The sequence below is a fragment of the Taeniopygia guttata genome, chromosome 2, assembly GCF_048771995.1.
Source record: "Taeniopygia guttata chromosome 2, bTaeGut7.mat, whole genome shotgun sequence".
In the NCBI taxonomy this organism is placed as follows: domain Eukaryota; kingdom Metazoa; phylum Chordata; class Aves; order Passeriformes; family Estrildidae; genus Taeniopygia; species Taeniopygia guttata.
In genome coordinates this window covers 50046100-50069378 of record NC_133026.1, presented here as the reverse complement: position 1 = coordinate 50069378, position 23279 = coordinate 50046100, and the positions used below count along the sequence as shown (strand labels likewise).

The 23279-nt window shown below is 35.7% G+C and overlaps 1 protein-coding gene across 2 annotated transcripts in view; it reads left to right on the top strand.

Moving 5' to 3' along the window:
* The window catches only part of CNTNAP2 (contactin associated protein 2), a 1027622-nt gene that overhangs the window by 624371 nt on the left and 379972 nt on the right, over positions 1 to 23279 (top strand). For both annotated transcript variants that reach the window (XM_072924024.1, NM_001193337.1), the window contains 1 exon segment: positions 3667 to 3838. In XM_072924024.1, the coding sequence (XP_072780125.1) occupies positions 3667 to 3838 (172 nt within the window).

Here is a 23279-nt window from a genome sequence, read left to right as displayed (position 1 = left end):
GGAATATGTTTTTAATTTTATAGCTGTTTTATTTTATTTATTATAGTCTATTTAATTCATTTATTTTTTTATATGAAAATCACTTAAGAAAAGAAATAGCATTAATTTAAATTCTATCTCTTCTGATTTTTCTTGAAAATTTGAACTAAAATCAGGAGCTGTATCTAGAATTTGGCTGTTCTGTTTTTAGTACATCAGAATGAAGTCCTGGAAACAATTTTTCTTGAACACTGGAAAATTCAGATTTAATATATATCTGACCTTTGCAGCATAATCCCTCTCTTTGTGATCATTAAATATGAAAAATAAAGTGGTATACAGATATATAGATTCTTTATGTCAGACATTACAGAATAATGGAGTCTACCTGAATTAGAGATGTGTTTGTGAGCATAAGCATGAACATTGTTTTGGATTGTGCAAACTGAATTTTATGTACATTTTGAAAATGTAGATAGTTTCTTGTCAACAAACAGATCAATGAAGTGCTGTCCAAATTGTTCATCAATTACTTAGCTTTCCTAGTGCCAACATTACTGTCAGCTTTCATTAGAGAACTTCATTTATTTAAAATTTCATTCACTTGAGGAAGGATGAGGAAGTGAATCTTGTCTCAATAATGGGGATCTGGAAGGGAAAGGCATTTTCTTATGTATTGATTTAAAACCACAAGGTACTAGGTCATTTTGAGCTTTGCATTTGAGGCAGAAGCTTTGCCCCAAATTATTCTGACCAGAATAGTGTTAAATGCTCAGGTCTCACCAAAATTAATGGACATTAGACTGTATATCTGGTAGTTCAAAAACAATGTGGGTAAGGCTTATCTACTAGTTTTTCTTCTTTTTTATGGGAAGCATATGGTTGGAAAAACCCATTCCTCCATTCCCTGTGGAATGGGAATTGTTTTTTGAAATTACCTCTTAGCATAACTATCTGTTAGAGTATAGCATGACTGAAATGCTTTGACACCCAGTCAGCCCCACAGATTTATGAAATGTGCATAAAACTCCTGCCTCTTCCAGTTTCTTACATGACTAGAAACAGCAAAGGGAATAGCAGCAAGACAGGCAAACAAAGACATTTGCATGGGAAAATTATAGTCTTCATTCATTGATAGAGACAGAAAAATTCAGAATTCTAAATTAATTAACACTCAGTGTACACCACTCTCTTGGATATTAGGGAAAAAGCTTGATTTATGTAGTTAGGTTAGAAGCAGCTGCCACTTCCAGCCACTCCATCCCACAAGTCCTTCCTGCTCCAGCCAGTAAACCCAAGGACATGGAATCTCCACTGAGGCTGAGGGACCCAACTGCCACTTCTCTGTGTGTAACCTTGAATTTAATATTTAAACTAAAGGAATGGTGGAAGTGCTCTGAACCCAAAGGTGATATGCATATTTGCTGCCCTGCTCTGATATTGCACTAAAGATCTAAATGAAAATATGCTTTATGTTATTTTGGGGATTCCTGCTTGGGAGGAGTTCTAAGGTTCAGTGACTGTTCAAAACCAGACTATTATACTTAAAGAGTAAGCTGTTTAAATATAACTGGGGAAAGAGCCTGGTAGGAACATGAAAATATTGTGCTTGCATCTACCAAACAACACAGAACTAACTTGTACTTAATTTAATCAGACACTAGAAAGAACAACTTAAAGAAAGTAGGAGGCAGTTTTTTGAAAGCCCCGTCTTCTTTTCATCAGATAAATCTCTAGCCAATGCCATGCTGGAAAGACGATATAGGTCATGTCCTTGAAACTTTTCTACTTGTCCAAAATAACAATTCCTACAGTCCTACAATAACAAGTCCTACGATGATTAGTACTTTTTGTTGGTTGGTTTGGTTGGTTGGTTGGTTAGTTGGTTGGAGCTTCTTTGGGTGGGTGGCATTTGATCTGATGAAGTTATTTATACACTAGTTAGGTATTTGGGGGATTCCCTAGGAGCTTTTCCTTCTCCATCGAATGTGTGTTAGTGTGATGTTGTTATATATGCATCTCATAGCAGTTTATGGCTTCCTGTACTAGTGTCATAATTCTAGTCCAGAGCTGATACAACCTCAAGGCAATCCCAGCTTCTTGAGATACCTATCAGAACTAATGTCTAGCATTGTCCCAGCTTAATTACTATAGCATCCCTGATTAATTCTTTGCCACCACCAGTGAACTCTGAAGTGAATGCTTACTAAAGCGAGTCAGGGAAATTTAGAAGCTACCAAAAGCAAATTTAACTGATGGGTGGGATCACTTTAGAAATATTTAAAAAGCATTGTGATGATATGAAATTTCTGACAAAGCCTTTTAGTTAAAATGTATTTTAATTAGATTTTGGCAAAGATTTATTTGTAACTAGTTGTGGGGTTTTTTTTATTATAGGTGCTGTATTAGGCATCACCTGACCTCAGTCACCTGTTGCTTGTTTTTCTACTTGTTGCCCTCTTTTTCAGACAATTCAATTATTTATGTGGTATGTGAAAAACTGTATCCAGGAACAAAATTTAAAATTAGGTTCATTACTTTTTTCTGTCACTGTTCAAATAATATCAGTTTGATAATCTTTTATTCTCCTGTCTCCACAAATGCTAGAGGCCATAAGGCATTGGAGATTGGCAAGATGGATAGAAAAGATGGAGAAGGAACAGGAGCTGTAAAATCTGTCTTAGCCACTACAGCAAATGTGTATGATATTTTACCCTTGTCAGAAAAGAACTGTATGGCTGGACATCTTCCTAGCTGAAATCGGCAACACTATTATTAATTTTTCAGGATTTTTACCTTCTTTACTTTCTTTTATTTTCAATAAACTGTTGTTCTCCTCTCCCTTTTCCTTCCTGCTCCCATCTTAAATGAATTCTGTCTTTTTCAGAGAGTACATTGTTGAAGGTTTATAAGTAGTGAATTAGTCTCTCTACTGTCTTATCAAGGACATTTTTCTTAAGTAAATTGACATGTTCACTTCTGAAGGGCATTCAGTTAAACAATTGCATACAAACATGCCCTGTCTCTCTGCCTTTTAGCCTGAGCAAGACACTCAGTCATTCTCATCTTTTGTAAACCACCTTCAAACACACAAGAAAATTAATGTATTCAGAGCAAAAATGAAAATACTACAGAATGTCCTCAGATTCCTCAGAAGTGATCAAGGACATTAGATTTTGGAACTATTTTCAAGTTTACATAAAGATTCCTGCACAAGTATACTTTGCCCATGAACAAAAAGACAAAGTGACAAAGACTGGAAACCTAAAGAAGGCTGAACTAGGAATCCCCAAATGGCTGCATTTGTAGTCAGAAAAATCAGAGAAACTAGAATGTGAGTTCTAAAATATAGCAAGGAGATAAATCCTTTTCCTACTCCAAGAATATTTGTATGAGAAAGAAGGAATGAGGAGCAGCGGCATAAAATGTTGGAAGAAAGGATAGCAGAAAACTTCCATCCTTTAGACAAAAATCATCAGCTGTACTGTATAATTTTTTTCAGATAGTTGACAATTACTTAAATCACTAACACTGCAATGTAAATTAATAACTTTATAATATTTCTTTACCACATTGCCTTTTTTCTACCATCATCTAGGAAACCTGTGTTTCTTTTCCTTTGAAAATATGCTGACTTAAGTAATATTAGATGAGGTTAATAATGCTCTTTATTTTGCTTCTCTGCAGGGTTTCCTGTACAGATGAATGACTCAGATCACTCCCTATTTGAGCATTCTTTCCAAGGATGCATGCAGAGTATTCATGTGGATGATCAGCTGGTGGACTTGCATGCGGTGGAGCAAGGAGAGCTGGGAAGCTTTGCCAATGTCACCATTGACATGTGTGCCATTATTGACAGGTAAGCTGTGGAGTGATCACCCATACTCTGATACACTGACATATCCTTCACATTCTCAAAATATCCAGTGATCCAGAAAAGGTGGTCCTGACACTGCCAGTGAGCATGTAAAGGCAGCCTACCTTTTAAGCAGCAGGAACCAATGCTTAGGTGATGCCTTTAAATTGTAGACTGTGTAGGGTGCAGTGGAAATCAACTCTCAAATATCTCCACTCACCAGCAGAGGAGGAGGTGAAAAGTTCTTGTAAGTCAGGCTCAGCCTATATGTCAATAATATGGCTGCCTCGAACAGAGAAAACTCCTCACACATTTTGTCTGTTTCTTAGATGACTGTTAGGAGACTTTTTTGCAACTAGAAATTGTGGCTCCTGGCTTCAACCCCTTCTGGCTTCTCTGTGTTCCTCAGAGAAGCAAAGCAGGTCCATGCTTGCACATCAGTGAATATAATAAATGCTCTGACTTAAAGTAATGCTTACTGGGTTAGGGTTTTTTTCCAGTCCGAGAAGAGTAATTGAGAATTAGGGCAGCTTTTTGCTTTGGCACTATCTTTTTAACCACTTAGCTGTACTCATTTTTGTTGCTCCTGATTAATGGTTTCTTTGTTGGTGAAAAAAAGAAAATACCAGCAAAGACAGAAAGAACAAGTAGCCCAACTCCTGAATGCAGGCAGCTTGGCTTATCATGAAAATTACCTTACATTAAAGCCATTGCAAGCCTGCTGGAAAGCTGAAAATGGCTGTTTCAAATAGTGCTCTGAAAGAAGCAAGGAGTACTAGATCAGAGAACCCTGGAATAATTTAGGTAATAACCAACTACTGGAGCTCGTGTAGTTGAGTTCATGTAGGGAGTTCATGGCCCCCTTTAAAAGCAGGGCCAACTTCAAAGCTACATCAGGTTACTCAGGACCGGTTGAGCTTTGTATATCTCCAAGGTAGGTATTCTGCTGGCTCAGTGATTTTGGATATCATCAACAAATATCTGCATATTTAAGGTAAAGAAATACATTCTTTTAATTTCCTACTTTATTTTAAGAGCCTCTCAGACACAGTTGTTACTGTGAAAAAAACAAAATATAACATACTGCTTTGGTCTTGCAAAATGCCTTCTCTTCCTGAAATGTAGACATCCATTTGCAGTAAATGAGTTGTGGTAGGTTGACCATGGCCAGCAGCCAAACACGGCCCTTACCTTTAGCTCTCCCCCCTGTCCTGAGAGATGGGGAGAAAAACAGAAGTAAAAAGACTGGTACATTGTGGATACAATTTAATAAGAAAAGAAAAAGCTGCACAAGTAAGCAAAGCAAAAAGAGAAATTTGTTCACTGCTTTGCATCAACAAGCAAATGTCCAGCTGCTCCCTGGAAAGCAGAACCTCACCTCAGCACATGTAGTGGCTGTTTTGGAGGAGAAACTCTATAACACTAAACATACTCCTTTCCTCTTCCATCCCCTGAGGTTTTATTGCTGGACATGCTGTTGTACAGTATGGCATTTCCCATGAGAAACTGCTTCCAAAGTCCCTGCTTCCAAAGTCTCAGTTTGGCTCAGCTAACCCAGCTATGTCCTTGTCCAACCTCTTACCCACTCCCTGCTCTTGGCCTTTAGGGGGAAAGGTGTGCAGAGAAGCCTTTATGCTTCTGAGCAGGCGCTGTCCAGCAGCAGCCAAAAGGGCGATCTGGTACCAGCAAGGTTTTAGCCACAGCTGGGGACCACAACACCCATGGACTGCTGGGAACCAGCTTAATTTAGTGACTCCATCCCAGCCAGACCCAGTATACCACTGCAGTAATCTCAGGGTTACAGGACATGCTTTGTGCTGTACCAGTGAGCTGCTCTGGCATGTCAGGCCACTTTATATTGATTCTCCTCATGGGCCTGTTGAAGGTTGAAGTCATAATGAAAAAAACATGTGACAAGCTGGTGGTTTAGGGATGAAGTTTGTTCTGTCTTCTCACACATATCTGAAATTAAAAAGAATACCTGTGGTCAGTATTTGTCAGTGTGACTTGGTTTTATTTTTAATATTTGGTTTTGGAAATGCAAACTGACTTGAAAGACAGGACATGAAGATACAGTTAATTAAGTCTTTGCTTTTCCTCCAGTGGATAAATTTAAGCTTATGCAACAATTTGTATTGATGTCGATGACTGAACCCATTTATGCCAGTTTCTATTAGGAAAAAATCCATTATTATAGCAAAGTTAATCAGAATTAAGGTTTTGAAATATATTACAATGTAACTACAAGTAACTTACAGTGTAAGTTAATTAGTATCAAAGCTTTATGATACACTTATGAAATACAAGACTTAAGGCTTCCTATATGTTGAGCAGCTCGTTCTGGAAGTTAAGTTGTCATAGAAGTTACTATTTAGAAGCTATTTCTTTTTATAACACATAATATACCTCCAAGTATTTCATATAACGCCATGTGCCACATATAACAGTTATATATAGTGGTGCTTTATGATATGAAAATATTATTATGCTTTCTATATTTTTTTGTATTATATATTAGGTTTATTATATATATATATATATATATATATACACATATATACACACATTTGTATTCATAATGGAGTTTGGCATAAATAACAGTGTTTTATCTGTGCTTACATGTGTATGTATTTATATTTCCTTTATATAAGAGAATATATTCTCAGTCTGATTCTCTTGTCTACCACCTTGGGCGCTGATATCATACTCATAAAAGTTAAAACTGTATGTCTTACATTTATACTTTTTAAGCACAGGAAGATTGTGTTGCAAGCAGAGTAGCAGTTGTATAGTCCCAGGTAATTAGAATACCATCCAAAGAAGTTTCTTAGGGTTGGCTTTGATTTTTTTCAATTATCGAGATGTAATCAAGTTATTTAAAGTTTATTTCTCTTTACTTTGCACTTTAGAATAAACCCCTTGGCTGAGAAGTAACAATGCCGAGTTTTAGATCTGACTGGATTTTCACGGCTGTCTTATTAACATCTGCAGATAAGAGTTTATAAGCACTTCTGCTACAATATGACATTATATATAACATTTTTATGTGTCTTTCTTTTAAGGAATGCAAGTACCATGTGTGCTATATATGAACTCAATTTCACTTCCTTTGAAAGGAAAAGATCCTTGTGGCCTGTCATAGTGGGATCCTCTTGCTTTTTTAAACTAATTTGGATCTGAATCAGAAAGACTTCAATCAGCATCATCATCAACATGGAAACTGCTTTCATAGCCACACTTCAGTAAAGACCCCCACTGGGCAAAAAGAGTTGCTGTCACATTGAATTATTCTTACTGCAGGCTTCAGCCATTTGGTTCAGGGGACAAAAGGTGAAGTTGTAAATGGTGGTGGTTTTCATCATTAGCCAGAGTGGTTAGTAAGGAGGGGAGAGTTTTCTTGGTAACAAATAACAAAAGTTGCTGAGGGTTTATTGAGTTTTTAGGTTGCACCTGCCTGAGGGTGACTGCTTACAAAGTCACAGGTTCTCCCAAGATAAACTCTGGCCTGACATGGAAAAGGTTTCCACATTTTATTTCCAGCAGTTTTTAAAAATGTGAGAAGAATAGTGATGTTAGAGTATTCCACTTGTACTTGGGAGATACAAGTGTTTAACCAGTCTCTTTTTATTTTGTCCTCCCCTCCTCACATGAGCATTTATTTTTATTGCAGATTGCAAGCTGAGATCTAATTACAGGGGAACACCAAAGCTAAGGAACAGTCTCTTTTTACCAGTAGTTAAATAGTATAAATTCATATAATTTCATGCAGGTATGTGTAATTATAGGCAGCTAAAATGCTACTGAGAAAAAAAAAAAATCATCCCTATTTCTGTCTCTTAATTACCTATAATTGCGTTAGCAATGGAAGTTGCATTGTTGTCACAGTGATCCATATGTTTCATTGCTTGTGACAGCACAGGTCCCTTTTCACCTCCTTTACTTAATGTTAATAACCTAACATTGTGTTACAGTCCAGATGGTACTGTTGTACTTTTAGATTTAAGCACAGGACACTGAACAGGAATTATTACCCACAACTAATTTATCCCAGCAGTCTCAGAGAATTCCAAAGCTTTCCTGACTTTATCATGGCTAGAATTATGGATTTTAATCACAGAATCACAATAAGGGAATAGTAAAATTATTTCAAAATATAGTGTCAAATCTGCCATTGGAAATTATGCAGCACATAAGCCAATTTTAATGAAAATTTCTGTGTTTTGTCTGAAAAAATGACGGGGGGGGAATGAAAGTTTTTCATGTGTCTGTTTCTGGTGTTTTATGAATGTGTAAACAGTGTGATTCTCTCTGTAACACAGTGAGATGAATTGGATGCCAGTTTTTGAGAATAATTTCACATTAAAGATTAATTTAAGTAATCAGATACGTGCAGCAGAACATTTCTGGGTGATTATTACTTACCTGCTGTGTGGATACACTCTGTATGACAGAGTGCCAGCATCCAGCTTTAATCCCATACAGCCACATTCTGTCAACTGATTTTTGATTGCCAATCAAAGTTTGAAATCATTCATCCAAATAACAGAACACAGCAAGCATATTGGTACAAAAAAATAGCAGCATGACAGAGTTTCTTTGGAGTTAAAAATCGTCATGCCAAATAGTATTAAAGTTCTTCATTTCTGAATCTATACACAGGCTTAGGATTCTGCCCTTCCTTGATGCTCTTTCCCTCCCTCTGCCAGTTCAGTGGTTAAATAGACAGACAGACAGACATCATCCAGCAGCACTCTGCATGAGGAACAGATGATATAACAATGTCCTGACTGGAAGCAAAACCTGCTTTGCAGTTGAGTTTTTCCAACACAAATTCACAAAAAGGAAGGTATGTAGGACTGGGGAAGGGCTGAAACTATACCATGACTTCAGCCTGCAGATATTCCTGGCCATATGGCTGGAAGGCACTTCCCACACGTGCCCTCTCCTCCTCTTCTCCCCGCATCTCTTTGTCACAATACAAGCTTTTTATGTGGAAATGGAGGTGAAAGCTGCCTTTCAATGAGAGAGATTCATGTACATTTACATAATAACATATCTCAGTCCAGAAAGATGACTTTGTAGGCAGAAATTATGCCTCGGATGACAATGCTTTTAATACCGTGTATTATGTCCATTATGTACCAGAGTACACAGCGACCACTGCCATGCTATTAATACAGATCAGTAGATAGATAGGAGGTTACAAATTCTACAAAGCTAAGCACAACATAGGAATAGTTAAATTAGCTTTCTTTTTGAAGTATATCTTAGTTTTTTGCTATACTTTTTTGCTATGAAAAAAAATCACCATTCTCAAAAAAGGGGATGGGGGGGAACATTGTAAAAATCAGGGAAAAGAAAGCATGAAAAATATTAAAAATTGAATAAACTGGGGTTTTTCATGTATTAACAAACCTTGTCCCTTGCACACAGCTGGAAATATTTTAATAACTTGCAAAATTTAACAGAGTCTATGCAGTACTTTGCTGTCATCAAGAGCCTGACTGAACCTTCCAGCTGTCATTAGTTAGAATTGAACTCCCCAAGACAACCCACAAAAAAAAACAAAACAAAACAAAACAAAACAAAAAAAAAACAACACAACACTGTTAATTAATATAATAGAGTAATCAGTAACTCTTTAAACAAGTTGGAATGGTTTGAGATGCAGATGATTTGAATGCTATTTTATTGCCTTTGCCATGTTGGGTTTTTTTTTTTTTTTTCACTTTATCCTATATTACACAGGTCACAATAATCAATAACATTCTTATAAGACTCTTTCAAGTAACTGTGTAGGTTGTACATCATCTTGTAGTTGGATGCCTGAACATTTTCAAATCTCAGAAAATCCCCAGGTTCTTTTGTTCTTTGTCTTATATTTAGTCCTATATAAGCTCAGCAGAGAGAGAAAAGAAAAAAGCTTTCATTTTAACTCTAAGGAATACTAATATCTTTCTTTATTACTATTATTTTTAAATGTAGGGTACTGAAATAATTTTCTTGAGAAAGTGGGTTATGTGTTCATGAAAAACACTTATTCATGCTACAAGAAGAACTAAGTAAACATTTAGGTATGCTTCAGAGGAGGAGTATGTAATGCGGAGCTCTGCATAACTTGACAGATAATAGAGGTAGCCTCTGAGCTGCAGGATTCTTTTTCTACACTGTCTGAAAGAAAGGTAACAACAAGGGGGTTTGTTCTTAGGAGGCAAGTAGGAGAGAATGCATCATTGTCATCCAGCAGCTGTGCCGAGTGGATGGTCACCAAGGGCAAGGACAGCATGCTGGGGCCCCTGGCACAGTGACTGCCTTGGGGCCAGCATCCCAAAGATCCTCCTATGAAGATGCTGGGTGAAGGATGAGGCTGCTTCAAGTGTAATTGTGAATGGAGCACACCGTCACCCTTTTGGCACAGTGCCACCATCCTGCAACACAGCAGTCATAGTGCCCTGGAAAAGGATAAAAGGGAGCACCCTCCCATCTCCTACTGCTGTAATTGGCCTTAAATCACCTGGAATACATGAGAGAGAAGTCCTTGAGGAACGGGTAGAATCACTTGAAGCTGAGGAAGGAGAACTGAAGACAGGACAGTCTTCTGGAGGTGCTCCACTGCAAAACCAATTCCTAGCAGGGTCCCTTCAAAGCTCATCTGAGGGATTGAAATCTCTTTTCGGCTGGATAGCCATGGCAAAGGGAATGTACAAAGGGAATGTACTTAAGGAGTACTCCAGAACTCCCTGTCCTCATACTCCATGTGGAGCCAGGGGAGCAGTCATAAGAAAAGAGGTGCAGGGCTGTTGCAAGGGATCCCAGTGCTTGGAGCACACATTGGCGCCCTTCCAGGTGCAGGAAGGATTCTTGTTCCCAAGGTGGATCAGGCCAAGGACATTTGCTCACTCTTGGAAGACCCAGACATGGACCCAGGTGGAGCAGAATAGAAGTCAGGCTTCTCCTGGGAGGTATGCCCACTGTGTGGGAGGAGGAGGCAGGTCTTGTATAGTTCAGGGAATAGCTGATTACCACCTTTGGGGTCAGGAAGGAATTTTCCGCTAGGGAAGACTGGTACTGGCCCTTGGCAGGTTTTTGCCTTCCTCTGCAGCATCAAGCATTCAATGTTAAGGTTTTCTCCAAGGGCACTCTTGGCCAGGTTGCTGCCTACTGCTCATGCCCCATGAAGATGAGCAGCCTCTTGTCCCCTACGGCACCTTCTGCCTTCCCTTGCAGCACTGAGCCTGGCCTCCTTTGGGCCATTTTGACCAGGTGCCTACTGCCCTCATGCCTCCAATCTGGTGGTAGGAAGCTTTCCAAAATTCCAGGGGTGGCTCCCTTGGGTTGCTTCTTGTCCTCGGTGACACTGAGCATGGCCCTTGTCAGGGCTCCTCAGGGTCCATGTGGCTCTGTTCCTGCCTACTGCATTGCACCTCCAAGTCACCACCTGTGCCCTGGATCTTCCTGGCTGTCTTCCAGCCCCTTCAACCTCTTCATTGCCCTTCTTGGGATGCATTCAAGTACTTTAGCATTGTTTTTTAAAAGGTGAGACCACAGTTACCGGGGTTCCTGCCATCAAGGCACACACCTGCTAAAGTTTACTAATCTGGTAAGATTAGCAGAGAAAGGATTTGAAGAAAAGTTGATAATACTGGAAAACTTTTAAAATATTATTTAAATAATGTTGCAAGTTGTTTGGGCAAAACCATTCCTTTTTTTTTTTTTTTTTTTTTTTTTAGTCTGCTGCAACATGACTAATATAGGAACAGCTTAATCAAACTTAGTAATCTATAATTTATAAAAGTCGTGAGCAAAATCTTTGTGTGGAAATTAATTTCTTGGTTTTTCTTACATGCATTAGTTTGCTCAGGGGACTTGATTGAATGTGCAGCTTGCATTACATTCATATGTAATTATATTTTATTCTCATTCTCCTGTGGGGAAGATGAGGGCACTGAGCAAACATCCAGAAAGCTCTCCCTTGGACATGAAATTTATACTCACCCATGATTAGATGCTAAATATTTACCTGATCCCATAATACAACTGTTGAAACTAGCTCCTTGGTAACTCAACTGAGTTCTGAAGTCAAACTGCTTTGATGACTCTGTCAAGTTATTCATCACTTATTGCTCCTCATCAGCTCATAACTGAAAAAGTTAATATATTATGCAGATTGCTTATTTTTATGTGATTAAGATATCTTTTCTGGATGAACAGCGCTGCTATTCTTAATGAAACTGTCTCTATACATTCATTCTCCAAAACAAAGGAAACCAGGTTGTTGTCTCAATTTTAACATTTATGAAAAATTCAACCAATGCTAAGTTTCAGGAGCTGTCTATATTACTACTAATCTTTAAATAAGACTAAAATTGCATCATCCTTTCATTTACATTTTTTAACTATAAATCTCTCAGATATGAATATCAATACTTCTACTATTTTTTCCCAGTAAAAGAAAGTGGATAATCATTATCCAAACAAGTAGACTGTCTGTCTACTACTGACTGTAATAGATTTGATTATATTCTATAATTAGTAGGCATGATAATATTTTATATGTATGATGTAATATTGTAATTAGTAATAAGGCCATATGGTATAAATATTTTCCAGATACTAGAAAAATTCTTGTAGGCATTTTCTTTCTGTATGGTACAATTACAATTATAACCAGTTTTATGACTGCAGTTCTGAATTTGTAATCTGGTATCAAGCTATGAGTAAATTTTACCCATTCATTAGAATTATGTGCATCTGTAAGACAGACAGTTCTGTTGGATTACTAGAATTTTTCTGGATATGTTATGAAAAAGTTAAACCATAGAATAACTATTTCATAATTAGGCAATATCTTTCAGTAGTAACAATTTTGAACAAATGTCTCTCTTACTAAAATGTTGGGTCCATCTCTTGTTCATATAGGTAAGCAATAAAGTCTCCAAAATAAGTAGCTTGTTTTACATAAAACATTGCTACAAATAAGTATAGCTCTTTCTGATGGAGCCTGACTTTTAGCAGAAATTTCTCGACTGTACAGTTCCTGCTGGATTTACATTCTTTCTTTATTTTTAAGAAATCATTATAATTTTAAAATGAGCATATTGAATTCATGCAGAATATTCACACTGGTGAGAGCCTAAAGAAATAGAGTTATAAGTCTAATGGATTAGAAATGGTCTTGTAGTGGTTATAGGTTGCTCTTTAAAACATGAAAAAAAAAGAGATTACTGTGCCGTCATTGAAAATCGTTAGTAACAGAAATAATGTCTAGATATGTGCATTAGGCTTAATACTGTCTCTGTATCTCTCCGGCTTCCTTTTCTTAAAAAGAAGTGCTTATTTCAGTATTTCTACTGGTAGGGAGTGTTTGCTAGTGATTAGACTCTTTCAAAAAAATGACAATTAATTGAGGAAGGTGTTATTTCCTGTTCAATATCATGTTTTCCCAGATCTTTTGCAGAACAATACACTGTCACCTAAAAGTAAATAAATGTGATCAAATTAATTTCTGCTACTTGCACATCAGATACAACGGGTTCACCTTACTTGTTTTATGCTTTTCTCCAAAGCCAGCTATATTAAATTCCTGAGTATCCCAGTATTTCTGTTGTGTTTCTTGTGACCTCTTCCTTTAGAGAAAATGCAGCTAGAGAAAGCTTAAGGCCTAGATTCTTTACAGTATTTACATGTGCTAATGCTCCTTAAGCTTTGTGGTTTTGTCAAGACAGAAGAACTTGAATTCTGTGTAGCCTAAATAAGCAGACATAAGCATTGAGGAATGGGACTAACCATAGACAAAGTACTGAGCAAGGTACTGAGATGAATGTAGGCAGAATTTTATGGCCTAGAAATATCTCAAATGAGAACATACATGTATGTCATAATGAGGAAAGAACTTAACACACAGTCCTTGTATTGTACTCCAGCACGTGACAGGGGATGCAGAAGGGTTTGACAGCAAAGGGAGTGAAGAGAGGTTCCGTTCTTCTCTTGCTTCTTATGCAAACCAGCAGCCAGATGGTGTTTTTCTGTATAAGTTTCTCTGTTGGCACATAAGTAGTTTTGGGGCCACATGGTGGTTGACCAAGATGACACATAAACATTGAGGCTGACCACAGATTTGAACTCTGCCTCTCCAGCTCCACATCAAACCTATTTTCCAGATAAATTTGTCTTAATTCCTGCATTACGTTGAATAGATTTAAAGCTAATGCACAAAAAGTTTATGATGCATTTTAGTATTTGTAAAAATGCAGATTTCTGTTGTGCATCAAATTAAAAGCAGGTGGCAATTTTTGATGAGAAATTGAGTTAAAATATAACCAGATTTCTTCTAAGAAATTGGAAAGAACAAAAGTCCTTGGAGGAATATGTGTCAGATGCTACTTGCTTAATCCTTTATATCTTCCTGGAAGGATAGTTTAAATGAACTAACTAATATAAGGTTTCAGTAAACAGGTCTTCATTCATTCCCTGTTAATGTCACCAGTAGATTAGATTATATTAGCTGTTTTTAAAAAGGTCGGTGCAGAAAGGAAATGAATATTGACTAGAGATCTAGATTAGGAGAGATATTAAGAGAACTTCACCAGAAGTAAAATACTTAATCTGTGCAGTAACTATGCTCTATTTTTCCTGTTATAATATTTAAAAAAAAAAAAAAAAATTAAGGCAGAGCCTTACCTGAGTGATCCCAAAAAGTAAAATTATTTTTACAGGGCGTATAAATTTAGAGGAATGTTTAATGGTGCAATACTTCATTTATAACAGTAGAATAAATATGTTTTATATTTACCACTTCTAAGCATTTTTAGCAATGAAGTATATCACCAAAAAAAAAGAGAAAAAGTCATAGCTATAACATTTTTTTCCCAGAATTTTATATAAACTCTATACTTGTGTATTTGCAACAAAATTTTTACTTGCATTTAGTTCTTTCAATTTCTGTTACAAAAAAAAATCTCACTTTTGGAGAATAAGATTACATTCTGTGGAACTTTTTTATAAAACAGTAATGAAAATAAAAAGATGAAAATACGCCTATTCCTGCCCAAGCCATTCTGTAATTCTAGTCTTTGATTATTAGGTATGGTTTTTGCTGTTTCATCAGAACTCTAAAGTTGTTAATTAAGATAACATTCTGATGCACCAGTAAAATTGTCCATTGTGTTATTATGAGAGACGAAGAAATTCAGACATTTTATGACAAATAAACCTATATTAAATATTGTATATAATGAGAGATATAAACAAGATAATTATTTATTAGAAGATTGTCAGTGAAGCCAAAGCCAGTTTGATTGATTAGCACCTCTGGAATTCCTCCCATGTGTGCTTATGTGTCCAAGTGAGTGTCCCTCACCTGTGGTGAAGTCCCAGATAGGTGATCAACGTTCAGACAGGCAGCAGAAGAAGCAGAGTAACATACAAGGCTTTTCATGTCCTCCTTTCCAACTTAGTTGGCTGTGGTAGGAGAAACAGCTTTGATTCTGTCTCAGAGATCATATCCAGACAGAAATGTCTGCCTGATCAAGCTCTAATAATTAGTTGACCTTTGTTAATTGCCTAAATGTTGCCTAGGAGAATATAAAAGACCTGCAGCAGTGTCTTTCAGGCCAGCTTCTGCCCTCAACCTGTAAGATGGACCTAACATTGCTAAGTGTCTGTACCCTATACTAACTTGCACACCAATTTTGCAAAATTTGGCATATTTATTCAAAACAATGTATAAATTAGCCAAAACAGAAGCCAAAAAAAACCCAACAAAAAACAAACAAACAAACAAAAAAAAACAAACCAAAAAAAACCAAAAAAAATAAAACTATGCAGCTTATTTGTTATTAGGTTTATCACAAGTGAGGGAGATAAACTATCATAGTCTACTTTCTGATTTCTAGAAAAATCATACACATGATGCCTACACATTTTACATTGGCAGAGGGTTTTTTTTTCCAGTGGAATACTCATTAAATTTATGCATTTTTCTTATTAGAAACAATTCTGGTGAATAAGAAATTCAGTGTTCCAATGCCAATTAGTACAACACTTTTCCCCTGGGGGAGCTGGAGAACAGATTTTTATCCCATAGTATAAATAAGTGCTTAGACATGAAAACATTGTGTGTTTTTAGTTGTACCTAGGATTCAAAAGCCTTTACAACTGCCTGCAAGGACCCTTGGATCAAGAATTTACATCAAACTGACATGATATAACAATATCAGACAATTTCTCTAGGGTATTATAGGTGTCGGACCTATGGAGATAATTTTGTGCCTTGGAAAAAAATTCTTATTTATGATTCTTATTTCTTAGAAAGATAACTGTTGCTTGTACATTTGTTGCATTTATCTGTTGCTATGCATTCTGCCAATAACATCTCTCTTTTTCTGTCATTATGAAATTTCATTTTCATTTTCTTTCATTGTTAAGACAGACTTGATACACTACAGTACGTAATTTGACTTCAACTTTCTATTTTGGCAAAAATATAGTTACTCTATCAGCCAGATTTTTTTTAATCTAAGTAGAAGCTTTCATTGGTCCTTCTTGCAATTTTTCATGTCACAACATTGCGATTGTTGTGATTAATCTGTATGATCCTGTATGGATTTCATATAATCAGTGTTAGCTTTTGTAGATTGTTGTTCAGAGATTGATTCAAACAAGTTTGTAGAAGGATTTATTTGGTTTATTTATATCTGTTCATCCTTATTTTCTCACATATTTACATGGTCATTTCTAAGGCAACATTGTCAAATGTAATTCAGAAATATTGACTCAACTGTGATTGGTAGATTAACTACTGCTTACTAGATTGTAATTGCAGGGGAAATGCGTTCAGTTTTTGAGAAGAACTGGTACATAATATGTGATATAATATAGTTTGATTTTTAAAGTTTAAATCATTAAATAGGCTGTGCATTAAATGCATTATATGGAAAGTTATCATCTAAAAGGAAGATTTATTCCACATTGAAATACCATGCAAAATTTTCATTACTTTGTTCATTTCAGACAGTTAATGAACAAGTAAACAAAGGAAATTAATCCTAAATAAATATAGAACAAGTCACCAGTGACGTGAGTCAAATAACAATGCTACCTTACTCTCAGTGCTCATTCCACTCAGCCTCACAGTTTTTAAGGGCTTCTATTTTTTTCACTTAAGATTTGCTTTCTGTGCAAGGATGTTACTGATCCCTCCTCCTGGATCTCTGTTAAATACTGGATTCCTTCCAGATCAAATTCCTAAAACTTAGGAGGCGGAAAAGTTTTCTAGACATTTTAAAGATGATGGTGCTAGTCAATTTGTACACAAGAACAAGGAGAGCCTTTGATACACCTAATCTTTTAAAATCCTATTCTTCAAAAGAAATCTGGAAATTCACTGTCAGTTTTAGTGAAGGTAGTTGTTATTTTCACCCATCTTTTCACTTTTCTAGTACACCAACATACAGAGAATTTTAGGGGGAAGAAGAAATCCAACTCCTATGTTTCCTTTCACTTCAACATGAAAGGCAATATGTGCTCTTTTTCTCTTTTTTATCAAGGGGTTGATCTGCCTTTTCAATAGCACAATTTCTGCACTTTTTACAGTACTGTACACCTTTGTTCTGATGTTCCCCTGTGGTTGCTCAATAAAATCCAGACAGACACTAACTTGGTGCTATTAAACAAACTGACCTCAAAATCATTCATTCAACAAACAAAATTACTCTTTTCTCAGATTAAACACTATTCATTTTAGAATTTACTGATGTTTCTTTCTCCTTTCTCCTTTCTAAAGGTCTAGTTACTTTTAAAATTATATTTGTACTAATACTATGAAAATATCTCTCCTGCATGGTATGGTGCACATTGTATTAAAGTTACTCATCTGAAGCAATGCTCAAGGGGCCAGTAGTTATATTATCTGTTCTTTTATTAATATCTGATTCTTTGATTTGGGACCTCCACAAACATTAACAAGTTTTTCAGTATACTGTCTTTCCTCTGGTGGTTTCTTATTTTCACTCAAGATCAATCATATCATCAAAGGTTAACTACTCCAGTGTTTAGTCAGATAACCTCCCTGACATTTATTTTGCATGTTTAGTATTGACAGCACTTACTTGGGCTTCTCTTGCCATTTCTTAATATTTTCACGTTGGTGGTTGTCAGCATGTTTCAACTTTCTAATGTTTCACTGGCAATATGAACATTAGTCAAAAAATGGCAAAAAATAAATTATGACTTTAACTCTGCAGCTGTAACTCACTCTCCTTCATCTGCTTACATAGTAGCGACCTTGTGCATCTTATTTATATAGTCTTACTTTTGCTGTTCTGAAAACCATCATTTTATTGTTGTTGTCCCCTAGAAATGCCTTTATATCTGTCTTACTAGCTTCCTTTCAAATTTTGTAGAATATATTCTTCTCCATCTCTCATAACTTAATGTTGTTCTCTCTGCTATTGTTTGTTATTTGACTGTGTAGCTATTATTTATCTCTGTGGTACATTTCATAATGCACTTTGTATGAAATGTGCTCCACAAAGTATAGTTGCATTGTATCACTTCATAAAAGTACACAGTAGTTTCAGTAGTTTTCTTTGAACAGTATAATTATGTTTTTAAAGAAATACAGTTCCTGATTTAAGTGTATAATGCTAGTATTGATGTTAGAAATACATTTGAGCACACTTGTCCTTGAAAAAATGCTTTCTTGGTTTTTAATGCTACCAGTAACTTTCATGTATTATTTAAACTTAACAGATGTATACCTATGGGCTCATTTATTTTATCCGACCAAAGTACAAGCAGTCAAGGAAAATGCAGTTGCCAATCGCTCTAATGTGAAATACTTTTTGAAAAGTCTGTGGCATTATTGAAATAGGTAATTTATTATCCTGGAATATGAGAGAAAGGAAAAGAAAGGAAGAGAAAGAGAAAAAGAAAGATAAAGAGAGAAAGAAAGAGAGAAAGAGAGAAAGAGAGAAAGAGAGAAAAGAAAGAAAGAAAGAAAGAAAGAAAGAAAGAAAGAAAGAAAGAAAGAAAGAAAGAAAGAAAGAAAGAAAGAAAGAAAGAAAGAAAGAAAGAAAGAAAGAAAGAAAGAAAGAAAGAAAGAAAGAAAGAGAAAGAAAGAAAGAAAGAAAGAAAGAAAGAAAGAAAGAAAGAAAGAAAGAAAGAAAGAAAGAAAGAAAGAAAGAAAGAAAGAAAGAAAGAAAGAAAGAAAGAAAGAAAGAAAGAAAGAAAAAAAGTTTTTAGTGAAGGAGTTGAGGAATGTGTAGAACTTTAAAAAGTGAAGTGTTTGCAGGCTTAAAAAGCAGAATTGGAACCTGTAAGCATTGCTTTACAAAAGGTTGGAAGGGTTTGAACAGTGCTTTATCTTGGCTTGGCAGAACTGCTACTTTTATTACAAAGTTTACTGGTTTTGCTGTAAAAATTGACAGTAGGTTGTAGCTACAGAAATCTTAGGTCAGGATGAAGAGTAAATTGACTTAAAAATTGGAAACTAGATTTTTAAACCGGACAGACATATAAGCCACATAGCTGTTTAAATGGTTTAAGCACAAGCTAAATCCTTGGGGCAGAGGGCAAAGAATTGTATACAGGGGGAAAAAAAAAAAGAACTTTCTGCATTAATAAATCCTATATGACCGATAACTGCAATATTTTAAGTGAGGAAAAACACCCAGATTCCAAAGCCAAATATTGTTCCTGGACCACTACGCAGCTCCTAGGCTTTTTTGTAAGGGAACAGGTTGCTTTAGGTTTGGTGCATGTCTAAAATTATCTACTCTGGAAGTCTATATTGTTTCTACTACAGTTTTAATTGGGTAGAGCATATGGACAAATTGTGGGTGCTATACCAAAGAAGAAAGTATTTAGAGCTCCAGTGCTGATATTTCATCATAAGAAGTCTGTCTTTTTTTTTTTTTTTTTTTTTTTTTTTTTTTTATGAAGGGAACCTTCAGATCAACTTCTTCCTCCTTTGGAAGTAATTGATTGGTGGCAGGGGCAACAAAGGGTTTTCTGTGTTTTTGAATGTATTTCTGAGTGCTAGTTGGTTATATGATCCATGGTCATAGAGTATTCATTAGCCATTTTCAGGTCCTGTGGGAATGAATTCTAAATATTTTAATTTTATGGTAATTATAGACAAGTAATAGGCTTAGGTCAGAAAAGTTTTAGAAGGAAGCCCCTTTACCCAGAGAGAAAATTTAAAGGCCAAATACACTATGAAATTAATTTTTTTAAACTATATCATGTTTTTGCCTTCAAAATGACAGGCAGGAATTGAAGTAATGGAATAGTGATGTGTCAGAACTTCTATATAGTACATACCTGTCATTATTCTTGCCATGGTATTCTGGAAATACCGGATAAAAACACATGTTAATAGAAATACAGAAAAAACTGCATCTAAGCTATGCATCTATTTTTTTTAAGGTCCCGGATACTCTTTCATATTATGAAATGGGAACTCAAATATAAATGTCAACTTGAGCTGGTTAATGTTAGTTTTCAAAGGTTACTTCTACCTTTGTGTTCAGAAGACAGAAAAAACTAACATTTTGGCACATACTCATGACATAGTCCAGTCATCCTCTGGGTCATTATTTTCCTCATGTTCTGATTATTCAGTTCATTTTCTCTAATTCCTTTGAACTCTAGTGGTGTAGTTGAGAAAGTAGCATAAAATTCTCCCTGCTAAAACATACTGATGATACTACTAAATGGAAAAAAAATATGACAAAAGTCTGTCCTAGGGATGTACACAGGTATCTTCATGAGATTTTTTGAATAAAACAAGAAAACTTGTAATAAGGCGAAAAATAACCTACTTGTCATTAGTAGGCTTTAGTGCATAGCCTTTTGGCTTTTAGGGCAATTATTCTTTCTGGCAGGTTTGAGAACTGTGAATGGCTAATTATCAGAACAAGCACTGTGCTATCCAGCAGTGCATTAGAATATTCATGCTATAGTCCCTTCTGTCTGTGTTTGTAAGGTTTTCAATCTGTACTTTAAAAATCCTGAGCAGGGATACTATTAATTGAGGACTTTGTTTTTGCTAAATTTTCTGAGGCATCTCTGGTTAGAAAATTAGGCAAATTAAATCACTCAGTGGGAATCAAAGAAAAGATTGCCATGGATTACGGTCAGAAAAACCCAGTAAAACAACTTAGCTGAAGCATCTTGCATTACAGAAAACAAATAATTTTATTACATGAATACTTCATAAGTGGTATAATTTCCTATTCAGCTTTTCTCTTCTCGTTTTTCTTTTTTCTAAAGACAATTTTAATCTATTTATTTCAAGATATAGAAAGTTTCTAAATCTTCAGATAATTACTCACTATTGGTTAATTTTCTTCTGAGTTTAAAATATGTATCTTATTTCAATCCTGAATTTGTCTAACTTCAACTTGGACCTTTCAGTTCTTAGTACTAGTTTTCTATCTAAAGGAAAAAATTAAATCCTCCTCAAAAATTTCTTTCAACCTTGAGGTTGGTAATAAAGAAAAAGGACTGTGGTTGGAAGTGTATAAAAGTAGCCACAAGAGGGTACAAACTTAACTTTATTTTTCATTGGCTGTTTTCTCTATTAATTAGACAACTTGATACTGTTAGCATTAGCTGGACTGACATGGAATTTTTGCCACCACTTGCCATATATGTTCTTTTTTGCTTATGGCAAGATTTTGTGTGTAGTAGACAGAACTAGGAGCAGGACGATAAGGAAAGGTCTCACTAATCCTGTATGCTTAAGCACATGGTTTTCTTTTTATAGTCTTCTGTTATGTACATGGGACTCACTTTTCTTACACGAAAGATCAGTTTTCAAGTCTAGACTTCTCCATTTCTGGAATTCACAGTATTGCCCTTTTATCTAAAGATTTTATTCCAGGAACTTGCATTCAAGTGTATGAGAATGTAAACTGACAATCTTTTCAGCTAATCTTTTTGGTGCTCTCAGATACAATTTACCTCACCCTAAAAAGTTTGGAAGATCACTACAATAGCTGCTACTTCACATCACTGAAGCTGTTACTCAATAGAATATATTTTGTTATTGTTTTAGCATGAGTGATTCTCCTTCTGTGTAAGTAGTGAAGAATAATGATAATTCAATAATTCACATTTTTCTATATAATAGTTTGGTTTTACCCTTCTAGTCTAGTGTCAGATGTTCAATAGCATTAAGATTTCATTTACCACAATATGTCTTCCTAAGTTTGGAAAGAAAAGCTTGTTTGTTTTTTTTATAATTGATGTCCTTTATTTCATATTAGTGCAGGTAATAAGTAACACAGCCTGTGTTCTCTCCCAGCAATTATGCAAGCATTCTGAGACTTCCCAGCACCATTTTTCTGTTTTTCTTGGGAGTGTCCTGTGATGCAAGATGCAGACTCACCTTTGCCTTTTACCTTAAATAATCTTGTAAATACTTGCTTAATACTTAGATGTGTTCATAGTTTTCTTACCAGTTTAGACTCGGGACTTTTTACACCACAGTGTGTATTTAGCCACAGTGGTATTATATTACCAGTTGGCACTATAAATTCTGCCAGTAGCTCATGAAATTGTGCTGTAATCACTCATACTTATGAAAAATCATCAGTTTCAGCCCAGGGACCCATTTATCTTTCAACCTGCTGTCTTATGTAGGACTGCCTTAAGCAATGTGTTTCTGCTAGCAAGTTCTTATGTAGAATTCATAGGAACATTAAGGCTGTTTTACCAATGGCAGCTTTAGACCTCCAGCATATGTCTTACAGGTTGAAATACCACAAAATGACAGATTTTTTTTTCTACATATATATTATAGATTTTGCAGTTTTGCATGGCACTACTTTTTTCCAAAGCCTCAAGCAGTAGCTAAGCAAGATGCCTGTGGGTATTTTGAAACTGCCTGTGGGTAGATAATGACAATTTTAATATCCACAGAATTCTGCTGAAACAGAAAGCAAAGAAAATGTACAATGGGATTTGTCCATATGAGTTAAATCAACGGATGATCATTGCACTCCACATACCCTCAGAGCAGTGAAAACCATTAAACATGTAGGTTACTACATTTGTAATTTTTCAATGAAGTGATAATGCTCTTCCTTACTCATAGTCCAAGGGGAAAAAAGGCAAATAATGTGAAAACAATAGTACCTTCCTATTTAATCTGTACCACTACTCAACTGTGTGTAAGAATTTTGGTGTTATCAGTGGTAAGATGTATTACATTATTCTCATGTAAAAGAGTAGGATGGAAGCCTAGCAAGCAGCAAATTGCAGTAACAGAAAAAAAATTATATACCATAAGCAAAGATCAGGGGAATAACTGAATATTAATAGATTGTTTTGTCTCAACAAAAAGGTAAAGTCAAGGAAGCTGATATATGCTCGATGAAATGGTGTCCTTTTTAACTTTGCTGAGCTCAGCAATGTTAGCCATTCTCACCATGTTACT